Genomic DNA, 17,761 nt, shown 5'->3' with positions numbered 1-17,761 from the left:
AACAAACCTTGCTTGGGGTGCCTTTTTTGTTCAAAAGCAGCTGGTGTGAAAGAACTTGTAGCTAAAAAATGAATGCTATTAAAGTTTAGATAAAAATGTGAAAAAGTTCCAAAGCAGAGTTTCAACTTAATTTGGCAACCTATATATTGCCAAGGCAGCTAAATAACCCCCTGTTTTATATTTTTTATTTTGGAATGGATCAAAATGAAAGCTTTGCAGTCGACTTTTTTTCCTCCCACACACCCAGTGACTTGACTAGGCAAAATATGCTGATAAATAATGAGTATAGCAGCTAGCATAGACGTACTGGGAAGGGGGAAGATGACCTAAGGTATGGTTAGGGCAAATTAAAAAGAAAAAAAGAAAACAAACTGTAAATGTGTTAGCATTACGAATAAATTAGTTAGTTAAAATGAGAATCTTTGTAATGCAATCTTGCCCTAAGGCTACAGTATTTCCATGTCTACAGTTGACTCTACATTAGCCAAAGATAGAAGTAATTTGTCTCAGAGGTAAGAAACTGAATCTAGAGAACAACCTGGATCCTTATCTCTCTTACACCGATATAATTACCAGAATGGTTTAACCATCAATTCCTCTTCATGGAGAACTTCAGTGTAGCTCTATCGGGAGAATAGGCATCTCTTAACAACTTTCAGCATCCTCATCTCCCAGAATTCTTTGGGGAAGCCACGAATGTCTAAAGTGGTGTCATAGAACTTTCAATGACTGACTGTGGCCCAAGACACAGTGCTTCATGGGTTTTCCATAAACAGTTTCCACTAACCCAGCTGTGGGGAATGTCTGTCTTGTGGGCTGAAGCCTGCCAGCCTCACTTTTTGACCAGCAAGACATATTTTGCCAATCTGTACCCACAAAGCCCTGTGTCTTTCAAACCAGTTGGAAAAAGGAAAATGCGTCACCTAACATCATTGTCCTTGTGGCATCAGGTGATTGACAGCTGGGTGGCCCCAGCAGCTTGTCAAATGAGGCCCATAGGGAGTGGGGTTCCTTGTCCACCAGTCCAATTTTGTTACCTGCCCCCTGCATTGCCCATTCATATTCTGACTCTAAAAGAGATTTGCTAAAAGAATGATGGCTGGACAATTCATAGACTTTGAAGAACTACAAACTCCAGTCCAAATTGTGCAATACAAAATATGATAGGTGATCCAGTCACTTTGACCCCATTTTGGCTTTTAGCTGCAAAAGTAGCCCTCAAAATTTGCAAAAGAAATCCTGCAAAATTGGGTTCACAAGTTAAAAGCAGTTTATACAGATTTGGGAAACATAGTTGGAATGGACCTTGAAAAGGACCTCCAGTTATTGTCAGGCTACAGTTTCCATCATTTCTGTTATTGGCCATGTATGCGGGGGGGGGGGGGGCACAGTAGTTGGAAGGGCCAGAGGTTTCCCATCCTGACCTAATTCAAACCCCTGCTCAATGCAGGAATCTTTCAAGTATAGCTCTCCTTTGGCAAAATACCTCTAACACAGTTGTGCATCTTCTTCCATTAGGAAGCTCCTTACTGTTAGGAAGTACCAAGTGGGTTGGGAAATAAATGTGATTTCTTCTCCTGCTAGGTTTTGGGATGATTCTAATGCAATAATAAATCATGCCATTCGTTCACCTAGGTTACCAGAACGATTTGGGACACAGCTCAAACGTGACTCCACCCTCAACTGGTTAACACTTTTCACCTCACATGTGGTTTAACATTATATCACATTTTTAACTGAATCTGCTCAGGTGCGGATATAACCAACCCTTTGTTAATAGTTTACAAAGCTCTTGAAATCAGGATACCTAAGAAACCCCCTTCTGACCTGTATGATTATTGAGTTCTTCAGATGGGAACCTCTGCATGTTCCACATATTCAGTGGCTCCTTGGAGTAGAGCTTAGTGTTTTTGGTGCCTGCTCTGCCTCTTGAAATTAGACAAGTGCTAACTGTTCTGTGTTTTTGATGCCAGCTCAAAACTTTTCTGTTACATAGGCAATTCCAGAATATTGATGATGGGTAACGTTGCTACTGACCTTTGTTTAGATCAATTATATTGTGTTTTATATAGTACAGTATATAGTATATGTGTTCATTTTGTGAATACCACTTCTAGTTTTTTTCTGAATATGAACGTCTGCTTTTCAACATTCAAAACTGTGTTCCATTGACTTCAATGGGACTTGAAGGTAGGTGCACATGGAACCGCTTGTATGCTAGCATGAAGTAAGAAAGGATATGAAGGCAAATGAGCAAACAAATATCTAGACTGCAAAACAAAGCACTTTTTGATAGACAAATTATTTTCCTTTCTTCTCTGTGCCAGCAAAGCCAAATCATCCATAACTCTGCTGTACCTGAATGTTTGTAATGTAACGGTATATGTGCTTGCATTTACAGGCCATACCTGGTAACAGACTTCATGGGCATCAGGAATGAAAGTTTTATGAAGGTGGCAGCCGTGGGGACCTGGATGGGAGACTTTGTCACAGCTTGGATGGTAAGCGGGGGGAAAGGGAAAGTTGAACCAGAAAAGTGTAATTGGTGATTGAAATCCAGAATAGTCAGAAGGCCTTTAAAAGCACAATTCAAACCAAATAAGCCCCAAGGTCACAGTGGCATGATGAATAACAGCTGGGTGTTTTTGTGCATTGGAAATACAAAGACGCTATAGTCAGGATGACTTAGGTGCTAAATTGTTCCCTTGATGTCAATATGAGTCCTGGCTAGGAATGCAGAAGCCGATTTCATTGTTGTTGCGAAATGGAATAATGGAATAAATATTAACTGTTGTCAGTGACTGGGTATTTTTTATATTTATTTGGTGGGTGAAAGGGAGGTAATGCAATCTTCCACCTGAAAATAAAAAGTCTCATTTCCTTACTTGCCTCTAGAAAATGTTGATATTTTTACTTGGCTTAACTTTTGAGTGGCAAGCTAGGTGCTGAGACTGGTATCCAACGCAGTGCTAAGGAGCTTTTAGTCAGTGCAAGGGTAATGGGGCTTTCACCACTCTCCTCCTGCTGTGCACTCCCTACAACTGTTCTGGGTTTGCCCCCAACCCTCCAAAACAGATTTGGGAAGGGCACAGGGCATGTTTTGGCAGGGGGTGGGTGGGTAAAGTCCTGTTGTACAAGTAGAAATCCTTGTACTGATCGGACAGCTACTCACTGCTGCATTGGATAGAAACCTAGATTGTTCGGATTCAATAGGTAATTCAGTGCTGCCATTTTAGTTCTGTTTCGTTTATTTATTTTCATGATATTTTTTAAAAGTAATATATCTTTTTGGCTTTTATAATATACTTATTTTGCTGTAGAAATGCATCACAATAATATGATGACTAAAGACCCCAACTCCTATCAGACACATATAGCATGGCCAGCTGTCAAGAATGATGGTCCTAAAATATCTACAGGTTTCCCAGCCCTGATCCAAACCTTTAGAAAACGATTGTCTGAACAGGCCAAACATGCACATCAACCACTTAGCTTGCAAGCCATATGATTGCAAAATATGAGCAAGGAGGAAAAACCAATGCTGGAATGTTGATCTAGCAATCCTTGGGCCTTGTGATAGACATTATTCACATAAATGGACGCGGGTGGCACTGTGGTCTAAACCACTGAGCCCCTTGGGTTTGCCGATCAGAAGGTTGGTGGTTCGCATCCCTGTGAGCTCCTGTTACTCTGTCCCAGCTCCTGCCAAGCTAGAAGTTGAAAGCACGCCAGTGCATGTAGATAAATAGGTACCACTGCGGCAGGAAGGTAAATGGCACTCTGGTTTCTGTTGTGCCTGAAGCGGTTTAGTCATGCTGGCCACATGACTCGGAAAGCTGTCTGTGGACAAACGCCATCTCCCTTGGCCTGAAAGTGAGATGAGCGGCACAACCCCATAGTCGCCTTTGACTGGACTTAACCATCCAGGGGTCCTTTACCTTTATGGTTACCTAAATGCTGGTCTTTTTTTGGGGGGAGGGGGTAAATGAATTGTCAGACACTGGCCAGACGCTGATGAGAGGAAGTGGAGCTGGAGTCTGATTTGGGAGGGGGGCAGGGGTCTGTGGCAAACTGCACCAGCCAGCAGGCTAGAATCAAAGAGGGGGAATCTTCAGAGCTGGAGAAAGAGGCAGGCCAGGCAAGGGAAGGGAAGGGCTTGGTGCTTTCCCACCCTCTCCTGGACCATTGTCTCCCAGAACCAGGAGAGAACTGAACTGGATAGAGCGGAAGCTTCCATGCAGGTGTAGTCTCCGACTACAAGCACACAGCCCATCAGGCTAAGGTGGATTAACTAGTGGAGGGGGAGCGGTTCCCAGGTGCTGCAACTGCTCCATAGAATGTGGACCTTTGAATAGCTGCCTGTACATTAGATTGGTGCGCATAAGACTCCAGAGCTGCAGAAGCCACTTTGTTATCTTTCAGAATAATGAGTTCTCTCCTGTGTGCATTTCTTTGACCAGGAAGCACCCTTGACAGGAATGATGTAAGAATTAAAAGCAAGCAGTACCAGATTTGTTGTTTTCCATGTCTGCAGGGAAATCATCTAAATTTTCCTCATTTATCTTCTATCTGGAGCAAATCAAAACTGTGGAGGTGGCGGGGGGGAACAGGATCAAGGATACATTTGCTTTCAGATGCTGTGGTCTAAAGCAGAGTGTCCAAAACAAATTACAGTATTTTGATTTGGTGACCATGAAAAACAAGCACACAATAAATCATCGCCTGGGACTGATTTAGAAGAAGAGGAACAGAGTTGCTGCAGGGATGGACGTTGGCACCTCAGAGTTTCCAGAAAACCATTTATCATTCAGCTGACTATGAGCGTGGTCTTTTCCTATCTTGTCCTCTCTGTGCTAATTTTTTTATTTTATTTTTTTTGGAAGAAAGATATTGCATGATTTAGTGGTTAACAGACATTGTTTGATCATGGTTGTCTTTCAAGAAGCTCAGTTTTCAACCAAAGTGCAACAGGCAGTGTACCCACGCTGGTGATTAGGAAACAGCTAATAAAAAGTCTGCGACAAACAGCACTACATAATCATTATAGCTAATTAACCTAATCCAGAACCCAGTTTCTGTTGGCACCTGTCAACAGACAATGGAGTGCACCTCTGAGAGTGAAGTCAAACTGCTGTGTTAACAAGTGTTGAAGTGACCTCCATGGGGCACAAGTCTGGACAGTGTGTATGGAGGTCCCAGACTGTCCTCAAACTGAGCCTCTGTCTTTTTTCTAACCCATCTGCACATGCACGGGTTGCGATTCGGTGCTTCTGCACATGTGCAAAGCATGATTTAGCGCTTCTGCGCATGCGCGACCACCGAAACCCGGAAGTAACCCATTCCGGTACTTCCGGGTTTCGGCGGTCCGCAACCCGCAAAAAACGCAACCTGAAGCGGCTGTAACCCGAGGTATGACTGCATTCTTATGAAATAGTAAATTCCTGGATGTTTGGCTTCACTTTTACAAATGGTGCATTTCTCATTTCTTATTTACACATTTCTTTTAAAGAAATTTGTCTCTGGGGAGTATTTACTGGATCTGTGCTGATATAGGCTCAGAGACCAAGATAATTGAACAGAAGAATGATTTGGGACAATGTACCTGTCCTTTAGAAGTCCCATGACACTACCCCCTGTTCAAGAGGGCCCCAACCCCCTTGGAGAGGTTTTTCAGAGGGCACATGGGGAAAAGAAGGAGTGGAACACTTTCCTTTCACTTACTTCCATTCACTTAGTTTGGAATCCAAACCTTTGTGCTTTTATTTACCTTCAGTAATAGGGCGAATCTCTATGTGGAGAAAGAAGGTGTCTGTAAGTTGCATAGTCAGGTAGTAAAATGGAGTTAAATCTGATCGAAGGATTGTATGTGTTTTTGAATGAAGGTTACCATGAGTGCATAGATGTCTTTGAAGAAAGGTGTTCATGAAACTTTGGCTCATTAATCTCCACAACCTTATCTGTCTGGCCTCTTAGCCCTCCAACCTCCTGTCACTCTCTAGCAAACCATTTTAGCAGTTTACTGGTGCCAGGCCTCACTTTCCAGTGGCTTGTCAACAATTTTGTGGGTGGTAACCGCAGTAATGAAGATCTATTGAGGTGGTGCTTTATATTCTGTGATGTCCTCCAATCAAGGTGACACTACACAGGAGACAATTAAAAACCTTTGTTGCTGCAATAGGTTTTGTTTATTGCAGGGCATTTTGTCAAAGTTTCTGAAGCAAGTTAACTCTTCAGATGTCTGTGGTATAAAATGAAGCAAAGCCATGATAATGGCATTCTTGAATTGCACTTTTTTTTTGGAATAACACATGAAATATAAACAGAAGTTTCCCAGGCAGATGTTCAAAGCACATCTGTATTTACACGAAAGAGCCAAGGCTCACATTGTGTGTTTAACAGCTGAATGCACGTTGATTTGTGTTTATCCTTTTTGTTTTGTTCATTTATTGCTAGAAAGAAATTGATTGGGGAATCTGTAGTAAGGGAATCAGGTGGCTTATTGGGCATTATTCTAGGGCCATGTCTAAATGAAGTCACTGGCTAGGGATAATGAGAAGACATCTGGAAGACAACAGGCTTCTCAACCCTGTTTTCATTTGTAAGTTTCTGTTTGTTTGTAATGTGGTCTCTCCCTCAAAGACAGATATATCAGGATCAAAGCTGGTGTGCATATTCAGTGAATCCTCCTGGAAAAGAAATATGGATGGAGAAGGGGTTTGAACATGAAATGAACAATGATGTTCTGAATGTGCACATTTATTTTGATTTCAGTACCTCTGTCTTCAAGTCAGGTACCATATTGTAATAGATTTTGCATTTGATTCTTCATTTGAAAGCAGACCTGAGGCCTGAGTTGATATTTGAACTTGAAATGTATAATTTTTAATGCATTTGTTTACCATACCCCCTTCTTGTATCCATTGGAGTTTCTGCAGTACAAAGAAACAAACCTGCAAACTAATGGAATGCCAAATAATCACATTAAACCAACTATAACAGATTCTTTGTATGTTTCAAGGTGCAATCACGGGCCGTATATCACTGAAACCTAAAATTTTTCGCTTTTCTCTGTCATTTCCTTTTTCTTCTTATAATTGTGTTATACGGCCTGCATCCAAGGGCATCAAGGTAGCATCACATATGGGTTGATCTCCTAACTAGTATATACAAGATGGGTTAAGCTGAAATATGTTGACTGGCTCAAGGTCACCGAGAGAGCTTCATGGCAGAGCAGAAATTTGGACCCGACTTCTTAACTGCAGACCCATTGTATTTTATCTAATTGTGTTTTTCTGTGCTATGTGATCCACCAGAGGCTACTGTTAGTAGAAAAAGAAGGGCCTGTCCCTCCCCATGCTCCCTGCCTTCTGCTTAATCTGCTTAATGGTTATGGGTCCTTTAGGGACAGAGTGGGAGGTGGTTAGGGGGACTACAGGAAAGTGGGGGGATTTGCAATAATCACCCCTCTCTGTCAGTTGCAGAAGCTTCTGCCGGATCAAACAGAGGCACAACTGGATACAATCCATTGCCCTAACCACTATATCCCACTACGTCTTTAACAACAACTTCATCCAATAATTGCCAGTACCTTCCCTGGCTCTTCTGTCCATTCCAGATTTTCTTTACTCATTAATCTGTTCTGTTAATTTGAGGATGCATGATTAGAATGTGCTTTGAGTTTGGCCTCCATAGTGGGTGAGGTGGGGAACAGAAAACATTTTTCAGCCCCAAGGGTATATTTCTTCATTGGGAACCTTCCAGGAGCCAGACAATGGATGTCAGTCTTTTGTGCAGACAGGCAACATTCCAGCCAGTCAGATGTTTCTAAACTCACACATCACTCCATCCAGGCAAGCAAGAGGCATGATTGCAATGCAAAAACATTTTTTTTTAAAGCACTCAAAGGATGTGCAGTGCAGGGCCACTGAGCTGTGCGGCCCAGGGAAAGAGAGCAGGATCTGGGTTTGAGGGGTGGCCTGAAAGAGTCCCGAGAGACAGAGGCCTAGAGTTCCTAGTGGTAGGACCCAATGGATCATGAGCAGAAGGACAATAGCTACTATGAAGAAGAAGAAGAGTTTGGATTTGATATCCCGCTTTATCACTACCCGAAGGAGTCTCAAAGCGGCTAACATTCTCCTTTCCCTTCCTCCCCCACAACAAACACTCTGTGAGGTGAGTGGGGCTGAGAGACTTCAAAGAAGTGTGACTAGCCCATGGTCACCCAGCAGCTGCATGTGGAGGAGCGGGGAAGCGAACCCGGTTCACCAGATTACGAGTTTACCGCTCTTAACCACTACACCACGCTGGCTCTCATGATACTATTATGATAATAGTATCATGCCAGGTCATGTAAAAAATGGAGGAAGATCTCCTCTTATACAGCATGCCATTCCTTTCTTACCATTTAGTAAAGGACAAGTGGAACAATTTATTTTACAACCAGCTTCAAGTTGCCATGTTCATAGGGCAGCATGCATACACACACACACACACACACACACACACACACACACACACACACACACATCTATCTATCTATCTATCTATCTATCATTTATCTATCTATCTATCATCTATCTATCTATCTACCGTATCTATCTGTCTGTCTATCTATCTATATATGAAATTGCTACCCATTTCCTGAGAATTCCATGCAGGCTCAGGACCGCAGTTGGGGAAGCCCCAAACTCTCTGACTGACGTCGTCACTGAGTCACTGTTGTGTCAAGAAATTGGGCATGACAATTCCGGTTACGATCAAAGTCCATCTTTCTGATTGTTTTTCTTCCTCTGAGATATAATTGAATTTGCAGCAGCATCTGAAGTACAGTGCAGCTAACAACTCTGTACTTCAGAGGTGAAAATGAAATTAAACTGTGAAGCGTGAAATGGAAAAAATGAAACGGATAAGATATATAACTAAAGTTGCCTGGTGCAAGCATCGCTGCGCAGGGATGTAACGAATGACCTCATTAGGGGTAGTGAGGTGCTATTCATAGCAGCAAGCACCTGTTCTTGGGGGTGGGGATTTCTTATACAGTCTCTCTCTCTCTCTCTCTCTCTCTCTCTCTCTCTCTCTCTCTCTCCTTTCTCCAGAGGGATTTCTGCTTAGCGAACTGTTCAATATACTGACACAGTGTTTCCCAAACTCTGTGGAAATTACACACTAAACATCACTGGATCGTAAGAACATAAGAAGCGCCTGTTGGATCAGGGCAATGGCCCATGTAGTCTAGCATCTCTTCTCATCCAGGACAGACTGAATTCCTGTTCCATTGTTGGCATTTCTTCTTACAGGGAGCTCTTCTGGGTAGCCAGTGTCCCAGCGGCCTTGTTAGTGCATATCTGGAAACGGAAAGGACCCATGGTTACAACCAGGAAGCCACTTGTGCCAACTAGTCAACCTGTGTGAATCGTTCAGTGGTTGTAGTCAAACAAGTGAACAGGTTTCAGCATCAACTGAAACTGAAGTGGCCAGCACATCTGAGTCAAAGAACACAAGTTCTGTATATCTGTAAATAACTCCCTACATTAGTGGTCTGTCAAGGTGCACGTTATTCTTAATTCAGGTGCAGGACATCTTGCTGTAGCTCCTGGAAGATGGCAGGGGGTTGTGAAGTATGTATAGGCCAATGAAGAAAAGCAATATACAAATTTAATGAAGGGTGGGATACAAATTTAAGGAATAATATAATAGTTTTCAGCATGAAGGATTTGAGAACAGATGTATGATTTGCTTTTTACAATTTCTCTCGGAAGCTATGGCCATTTCACAACTGATGTTTCAACTGACATTTGCTTTTTCTGTGTCTGCAAATCACATCACCAGGAGGCTACACTGACTACTTCGACTGTTCCATTTCCAAATGCTTTTCTTCTGCCTCATATTGTTCCCAGAATTTATTGTGCCTCACGTTAGTTCATCGGTGATCTGCTTTAGACGCAAACATGTTCCTGAGGCCACTTACGACGATGCATTATTAATATACTCCTTGATATCAATATCTCCCAGTGACTTACATTTCAAAATTATAAAGACATTATTCTATTAAAATGCATACAACACATTATCTCGCACAAACAGCAACAATTCATATGTTATATATCTATATGCACATATGCAAAAAGCACCCACCCACCCCATAATAGCCACAGGAAGCTGTGGCTGCATGCTGAAACAGTGGAGGACAGCTTGTGGGGTCTCCAAATCCTGTGGACTCCAGCTCCCTCACCACTGGCCACACTAAGTTGAACTGATGGGAGTTAATGGCTTCCAACAATGTCTGGAAGGTTTCGCCTATCCCTGCTTTATAACATGGAGTCGTTTTATAAAGATCAGGGTAGGCAGATGTGGGGATTTTCCCTGTTTCCTAAAATATTACTTGAAAGAAGTATAACCCTTCAATTCCACCTGGAAAGTATTTTTATCTTCTTGCTCACCAGCCTCCTCAACAAATGTGACAAACGGGGCGTATGGAAGGGGCCTGTGCCCAACATTAGACTAGTAAGGCTGATGTTATCATCAGAGAAGGATTCAATTGACCATGCAAATTGAGCAGAAGAACTTGAATGGCTTAAATAGATGATCAAACAAAAACCCCTGCATCCCCCAGAGGGAAGGATTAGCAGCAGATGGCAGGGACACACAGCAAAAGGCTCGCTTAATCCTTAAATAATGCCTCGGCTTGGTGAGACCTGGGAAAGAGAAAGAATATATGGAGATGTCAAATGGTAAAATTTAATTGTTACAGGGAGAGGAGGGGAGAATATTTCTGGAAATAGAAAGTGTGAAAATGGTGCTTGTAGCTAAGTGCACCTTCCTGTTTCATTTGGGTTTTTAATTTCGATGCTGAGATAAGAGTGACTATATCTCATTATGATACCACCCTCTTGCAACTTACCCTATGGCAGGAAGCAGCACTGAATTTGGTCCCTTGGTTGCTTAGACAAAATTACCTGCTTTTCCTGGAAATGGTGGAGGGGAGGGATATGTCTAAACATGCAGGCTTAAGATGGCTGCTTTTATTTGCAGAAAAAACAGCCATGGTGCCCTGGTTCAAAATGTGATGCCAGTCCTAACTGGGACAGCACACCATAATCTTTCTCTCCTGGTTGCATTTTGTCTCCAAATACACAGCATTGGGTGCAGGTAGGAGTTGAGTTTCAGCAAAAATATGGCAGAAGCAGCAATCCATATTGGCACTCAGCAACTGCTTTTTCTCCAAAATAAAAGCAGTCAGGGTTTCCCCCCTCCCCCCAATCTGTTCTTACAGAGGTACCAAGGGGGAAAACCCTCCATAAATTACTTAATATGACTGAGATGGATGTTGGCAAGTGTAAATGGATTCATACTGAAATTCATTTGAATATTGCATTTGGTAAAATGGTCTCGAAACAGAGCAATCTAATCTTGTCTTTGCTGAGTTTTCTTTATTATTGTTTTACACGGCTTAGAATGGGGATTTCAAACACTTAAACTGATAGAAAGGCTGCCGAGTTCCCTTGCAAGTTTCCCCGAGTACCTTCTGAAATCTCCATTAAAAAGCTATTTGTGCATTTGCTTTACAGCAATCCACCTCTGCAAATCATGAAATGTATTGCTACCCTCCTACACTTGTGGAAATAAAAATGGGTTTGCATTTCATCAGGGATGATATAGAATTGAACTGTGCAACAAGGCTTTGAAACTGGCACAGCACTTCTTTGAACATTCAGATGGAGAAAACCGAGTCCTGTAACTAGGAGGCATCTGTGGGCTTATAGATTATTGTTGGTGCAGTCCAATTTTCTTCTTCCCAAACATTCTTAGCTGTTTAGCTTTCCCCTAATTATTATACCTACACACATGCTTGGTAGAAAAGCTCATTGGGTGGGATGGAGCTGCTGTGCCGGCTTTTTGGCAGGTGGGTCAGTGTTGCTTACCAGTGCGGTGTGTGTGCTTTCATGCTTCAATGTGCCAAGGATAAATGTACCAGTGCTGTAAGCATCTTGCCTGTTACGTTTTGCATTTTGTCATTCACAGACAGGCCCCTCCTGAGGTTAGAATCCTCATAGGCCCCAGGTGCCTGTGAGTGTCGCTATCTCATCAGCCCTTCTGGAGCCGCCTTGCGGTCTGCTGGTCTCCTAGTCTAGGCGGCCCAGAGAGATCTGTGTGTCAAAACTGTCAATAAAATTTAAATGGTTGACTAAATTGTATTGAGCTTTACCTCAGAGCCACCCCAAAGAACATAGTGGAGCCTAGCAGAGGCTGAAAGATTGACAGGAAGCACAGCAGGGACATGACCACACTTGCCGCCTAGTCAGTCATGAAGACTATAATTTCGCCAGGCTATTAGAGCAAATTACAAAGTGCATAGTGGGCCAAATCGCTGGCTGCTGTAAGTCCATTAACTTTGACTGAAATTCCCCGGGGGGTGGGGGAACCACTAGCCTGATATTGTGCTTTTGTACATGCTAAATACACATCCAGACATAAATACACATGCTTATAGTGTGTTCCAGCATTTTTTAATATAGCATTTTGAACTGGATCCCAACTACGTAAAGCTCAGGGTGTTGTTGTCATTTTAAATGAACAATTCTCTCATAATTATTAAGGTATAATTGGCATGAGAGACTTACCAAACTCAGTGTTGAGATACCCTTTCCAATAGGTATCATTGGTCTTAAGAAAGGTTGCTCGTTTCTCTCTCCATTTTGAGAGGGCTGTTGTTCTCAAATTGCATCATGGTACAATAATATATGCCTGCAAGATGCAGTGGGTGAACAGCCACTAACAGAGCATGCAAAGATCATGTGGCACTGGCATGGAAGACACCGAAAAGCTTTGAATGGGGACTGAGGAGATAAATGGAATTGGCTTGGTGGTTGTCACAAATATACCGAGAAACCTGGCAGAAGTTGGAGGCAGGGGACTAGTTGAAAGAAGATGATGGTAGACAAACCTCTGCCCAGAAGCAAGATGAAAATGGTAGTAAGAAGTAAGGGAGAAGAAGATTTCAAGGTTGAAGTGTCAGAGAACATCAGAAGCAGGAGTTTGAAAATGCCTGTGTACAGAGGCAAAGGAGCAGAGTGATGAGAGAGAAAATATGAGTTTACCCAGGGCTATTTTGACTCAACAATCGCAGTACGAAAAGCCAGCGAAAAGGAGGCTCGATGGGACATGAGCGGTGCTTGGAGAAGTGCTTTTATGGAGAGGATACTTCTAAAGATAAAAACAGAAAACACGGGAACAGCTTGCATGTAGGAAGAGAAGCAAAGTGAGGCATGAAACATGACCCCTATAGCCGTAAGTTTCCGAGATGTTGAAAGATAACCATATCCCAGCCAGTGACCAAAACAGTGGGAGGCAGGAGGATCTGAGTGGAAAACATGTTCCTTTTGAGGGACTAACAGGTCACCTAAGATGAAATACCAGTGAGTCAGAGAGAAGGAATAAGACAGATGGTGTGGAGAAGTCAGGATAATATGGGTACCATTGTCATATTTTCCTCTCTTTCCCTGCAGAGTCTAGATACATGGGTTAATCAAGGATGCTAATGCTGAGATTATGTGGGCATAGGGATGGCGAGATGGCTGTGGAAAAGCTATTCAAGTGAATCTGCCCTGACATTAAAAAGCCCACCCCCTCCCTGTGCAGCAAGAATTTCCCTTTGCGCTTGAGCCACTTCACTATTGATCTGATGACAACATACCTTCGTCAAGCCTGCCGAAGGAAAGCGGCAAGCCATTTATTTATTGCATATTTAAAAGTTTCAGATATTGCATTGCTCATAAATGGCCCATTTAGAAGATTAATAGTTCAGGGGGTGGAATTCTTTCATTTTTCCATTTGCATTCTGCTGCTGCTCATTCAAAATCTAACCATTTTGTGTATAGTTTATTTTCATTTACTCATGGACGCCCATTATAGTACAATTTGAACAGTAACTGATGTTTTGGTTTGAAAGTCCTTTGTCCTAAAATGTTCCATCACAGCCTACAGAAGTGTCCTGGGCTTTTAATTTTTGAAGGTATAAAGAATGATGAGAGAATTATTAAGGCTCCAATCCCCTCCATCAATTTCAGACTCATAAAGATAAAACTCTGCCGCACCAAGTTCAGATGCCTGGGAGTAAAACCTCAACAAACCATACCACCACAATTACAAACCCCTATGGTGACAAATTAACAAAGACCTGAAGAGATGGAGTAGTACTAACTTCACTCTCTCCGATAAAATAGCCACGATCAAAATGATCACCCTTCCAAAATTAACCTACCTATTCCAAACCCAATCTGGATTCCACCAACCCAACTCCACAAATGGCAGAAAAAAATCACACAAAAAACCAAGAATAAACCCCAAATACCTACACCTCCCTTCCTTAGTAGGAGGGTGGAGAATCCCCAACACAGAACTATACTACATTGCCAACCAAGTGCGCCACATAATCCCACATGGTCTAGAAGATGAGACAAAACAGTGGGTACAGTTCGACATGGCCTACCATGTCCCAGCCTTGTCATTCTCTGGAGCCAGGCCTCAGGTGAGTTCACAAGAAATGAGCTCCTGTGTGGCTGTGACTGTATCAGAAATGCACCTGTGTGGTGATATGAAAAAGGGCAACAGAACCACCATTCGGCTGTGCTGCATAACTATGAAGACCAGGGTGGGCATGCAGTGTTGGGATCTCCGCTCGGCCAAGCTGATAAAGCTCATTTTCTTCTCCCGAGTCTTCGGAATCGCCTCCCAATGAATAACGACCTGAGCCTTTGATAAGGCTCCAAGGCACGTTCCATTCAGCAGAGTTTCCAGCACAGGAAAGAGACGAGAGGTTTGGGCTACATTGTAAAGAGTTTTATTTCTAAACTACTCAGACAAAAAAGACATCCTCTCTCTATGAAAGCAGAGAGCAAATCAACAAAGAAACAAAGGAACAAAGGAAACAGGAAACCACTAACGTCACATCCCATCTCCCCTCCCGTGAGACTTCCCACAGTCTGGAAGGTCTCTGGAATGTAAACAGAGTCCTGTGACTCCAAGCAGCTGCACAGTGATAAGAACAGAAACTAACATGCAGCACATCAGAAGAAGGTTTCAGAAGGATAGGGGGTGAAATGTCCACCTTCCTCCCTTCACCCCCTTTTTGAGTCCTGAATAGCAGTACAAGTTTCCTTTTCCTGCCTGTCTGAAGCATTCCTATTACTTGCCAGGTATGACCTGCAACATTTTGTTGTAGGATCACACTTGTCATTTTATAATACATACTAGCCCATTGAGGAATATCAAATGCAGCAACTGGGTAGTTTAAATTAAATGTTAGCATAAGACAGCACTGGGGTGATATATTCCAGCTGACCTGCATTGCTAAGCAAAGCTAGCCTCTGCAATTTTGTCAGTTCCCTTTCCCTAAATATCAGGTTTTGCTTCATAATCTGCCTGCCCCATGCAGACACACACCATCTAGCAGCATGCCACAAATGTATCTGATCACCATGGGTAACCTGCTAAGAACTTGCAGCATATGGAAGTGGGTGTCTTGGCTGGGCAGTTCTCTGTGATTAAGCTTTACAGCTTGGCAGAGTCCCCAGTTATGAGGCAGGCAGAATGCTCGTTTTCCATATTGCCTTGCAGATGGAGTGTGTGTTGTTTTCTTCCCCAAAGTGAAAAGGAAATGGATGGACCAAGATAAGAACTTGTTGTGTCCAGCTCCCGTGAGTTTTTGAAAGTTGTGGTTGGATCTGAGCTCTCTTCAAGAATGTTTTGATAGAAAACAGTTGATATGGGCATAATTGGGTAATGTGATGGGCCAGGGAATTTTGCCACATTTGCCTTTCGAGGAAATAGGATGAGCTAGTTTGATGCTACAATACAAAACAGATGTTTTATTTATTTATTTGCCTATAAAGGTAAAGAGACCTCTGACCATTAGGTCCAGTCGTGACCGACTCTGGGGTTGCGGCGCTCATCTTGTTTTATTGGCCAAGGGAGCCGCCGTACAGCTTCCGGGCTATGTGGCCAGCATGACTAAGCCGCTTCTGGCAAACCAGAGCAGCACACAGAAATGCCATTTTCCTTCCCGCCAGAGCGGTACCTATTTAGCTACTTGCACTTTGATGTGCTTTCGAACTGCTAGGTTGGCAGGAGCAGGGACCGAGCAACGGGAGCTCACCCCATTGTGGGGATTTGAACCGCTGACCTTCTGATCGACAAGTCCTAGGCTCTGTGGTTTAACCCACAACGCCACCCGCGTCCCTTTTTATTTGCCTATAGACTTAGTCTATTTACATATCACATTTTCCTCCAAGAAGCTCAAGGCGGTGTACATCATTTCCCCCTCCCTGTGATGTACGTTAGGCTGAGAGACAGTGACTCGCCCAAGGTCACCCAGTGAGCTTCAAGGCCAAGTGGGGACTCCAACCCTGGTCTCCCAGGTTGTATTTCATTACACCACACTGGCCATATTTTGTACCATTGGCCATGCTAGCTGGGGCTGAGGGGAGTCCAACAACATCTGGAGGGTACAAGGTTGGCCGCCCCTGTTGTAACACATCATACACCTCAGTGCATGTCCCGACATTCCTTGAGATAAATCTGACTGGGACCAGTGAGAAGAGGCCTTCGTGGTTGTGTGCCCTTCCTCAATGACATTGTACCATATTTATTTAAGGCCTTTCTTCTTAGGAAGACTTAGGGCCATAGATTTTTAAAACCAAACTGTATTTAACTTGGCTGAAAGTTCAGTGGATTTGTTAACAGCTTTTACTCTCTATTAAAAAAACAAAACAAAACCTACTTATCTTTTTAGTGTTTTGTTTTTATTATATTAATGCTTTCATTTTGTTTGTTGGACATCTAGCTGTGCTGATGAAAGGCAGAACATCCATGTTTACAATAAGGAAGTAAGGCTGCAGACCTTATCCTCAGTTACCTGGGAGTAAGCCCTATGGAATTCAATCGGACTTATGTCAGAGTAGACATATTTAGGATTGCATCCTGAATAAACCTTCAGTCCTAACTAGAGATAGGAAAGCCTGGAAAACCCCCGGAAAAATTGGAAAAAACCCCAGGTTTCTCCCCCTGCCTCCCCAAGCGCTTTGGGAAAAAATGGAGGGAAATGGATTCCCCCTCCAATTTTTCCATTTTTTTCCAGGCCTTCCCATCTCTAGTCCTAACCTCACTTACCGGGGAGCAGGGATTGAGCAGAAAGTCCATTTAGTTCACCTTTTAAGGCGTACCCACCTAATTTCCACTGTTTGAAACAAACATGCAAGCTAAAACACAGCCATCCCAAGAAATTCGCACATCTCTGAATTTTGCAATGCAACCCTCCAGTACAAAAATGCAGAAAATAGGATCAAGTGTGCATACAGTGCATGTATTGGTGAAAATATTTGCAGCAGATTTCTTCTCACATGTTTCCCATGCAAACCCCTCAAACTGTTTTCTGAACCCAGGAATATTTTAAAGTGGTTTGGTTTGGTGATTTCCTCAGAGCAAGCACATCCTTGGTTTCTGTATAATCTTCTGTGGTTCCATAGGTATGAATGCGGTTTTGAATCCTGCAACGGGTTTTGCTTTAGCATTCTTTGGGAATGTAATTATGTGTGCCTAACTGTGTGTGTGTGTGTGTGTGTGTGTGTGTGTGGTGTAAGTATATGTCAAAGTCCTACATTTCCTCTCAGAGAGGGTTGGCACTTCCCACCCCCACATAATGCACAGTGTTTCCAGAAGGGCATTTGTCTTTCTGCCCCTCCTCCTAGACAGAGCTGAGATGGAA

General features: G+C 42.9%; 1 protein-coding gene across 4 annotated transcripts in view; it reads left to right on the top strand.

The window, feature by feature from the left end:
* Positions 1-17,761, top strand: part of TMEM117 (transmembrane protein 117) — a 212,780-nt gene that overhangs the window by 80,618 nt on the left and 114,401 nt on the right. For all 4 annotated transcript variants that reach the window (XM_081878005.1, XM_081878003.1, XM_081878004.1 and 1 more), the window contains exon 4: positions 2,402-2,501. In XM_081878005.1, the coding sequence (XP_081734131.1) occupies positions 2,402-2,501 (100 nt within the window). The remainder of the gene's footprint in view (positions 1-2,401; positions 2,502-17,761) is intronic.

This window comes from Podarcis erhardii, assembly GCF_964252035.2.
Source record: "Podarcis erhardii genome assembly, chromosome: 10".
Taxonomy (NCBI): Eukaryota; Metazoa; Chordata; class Lepidosauria; order Squamata; family Lacertidae; genus Podarcis; species Podarcis erhardii.
Note: the sequence above shows the minus strand (reverse complement) of the source record. Positions and strands in the feature narration are given on the sequence as shown.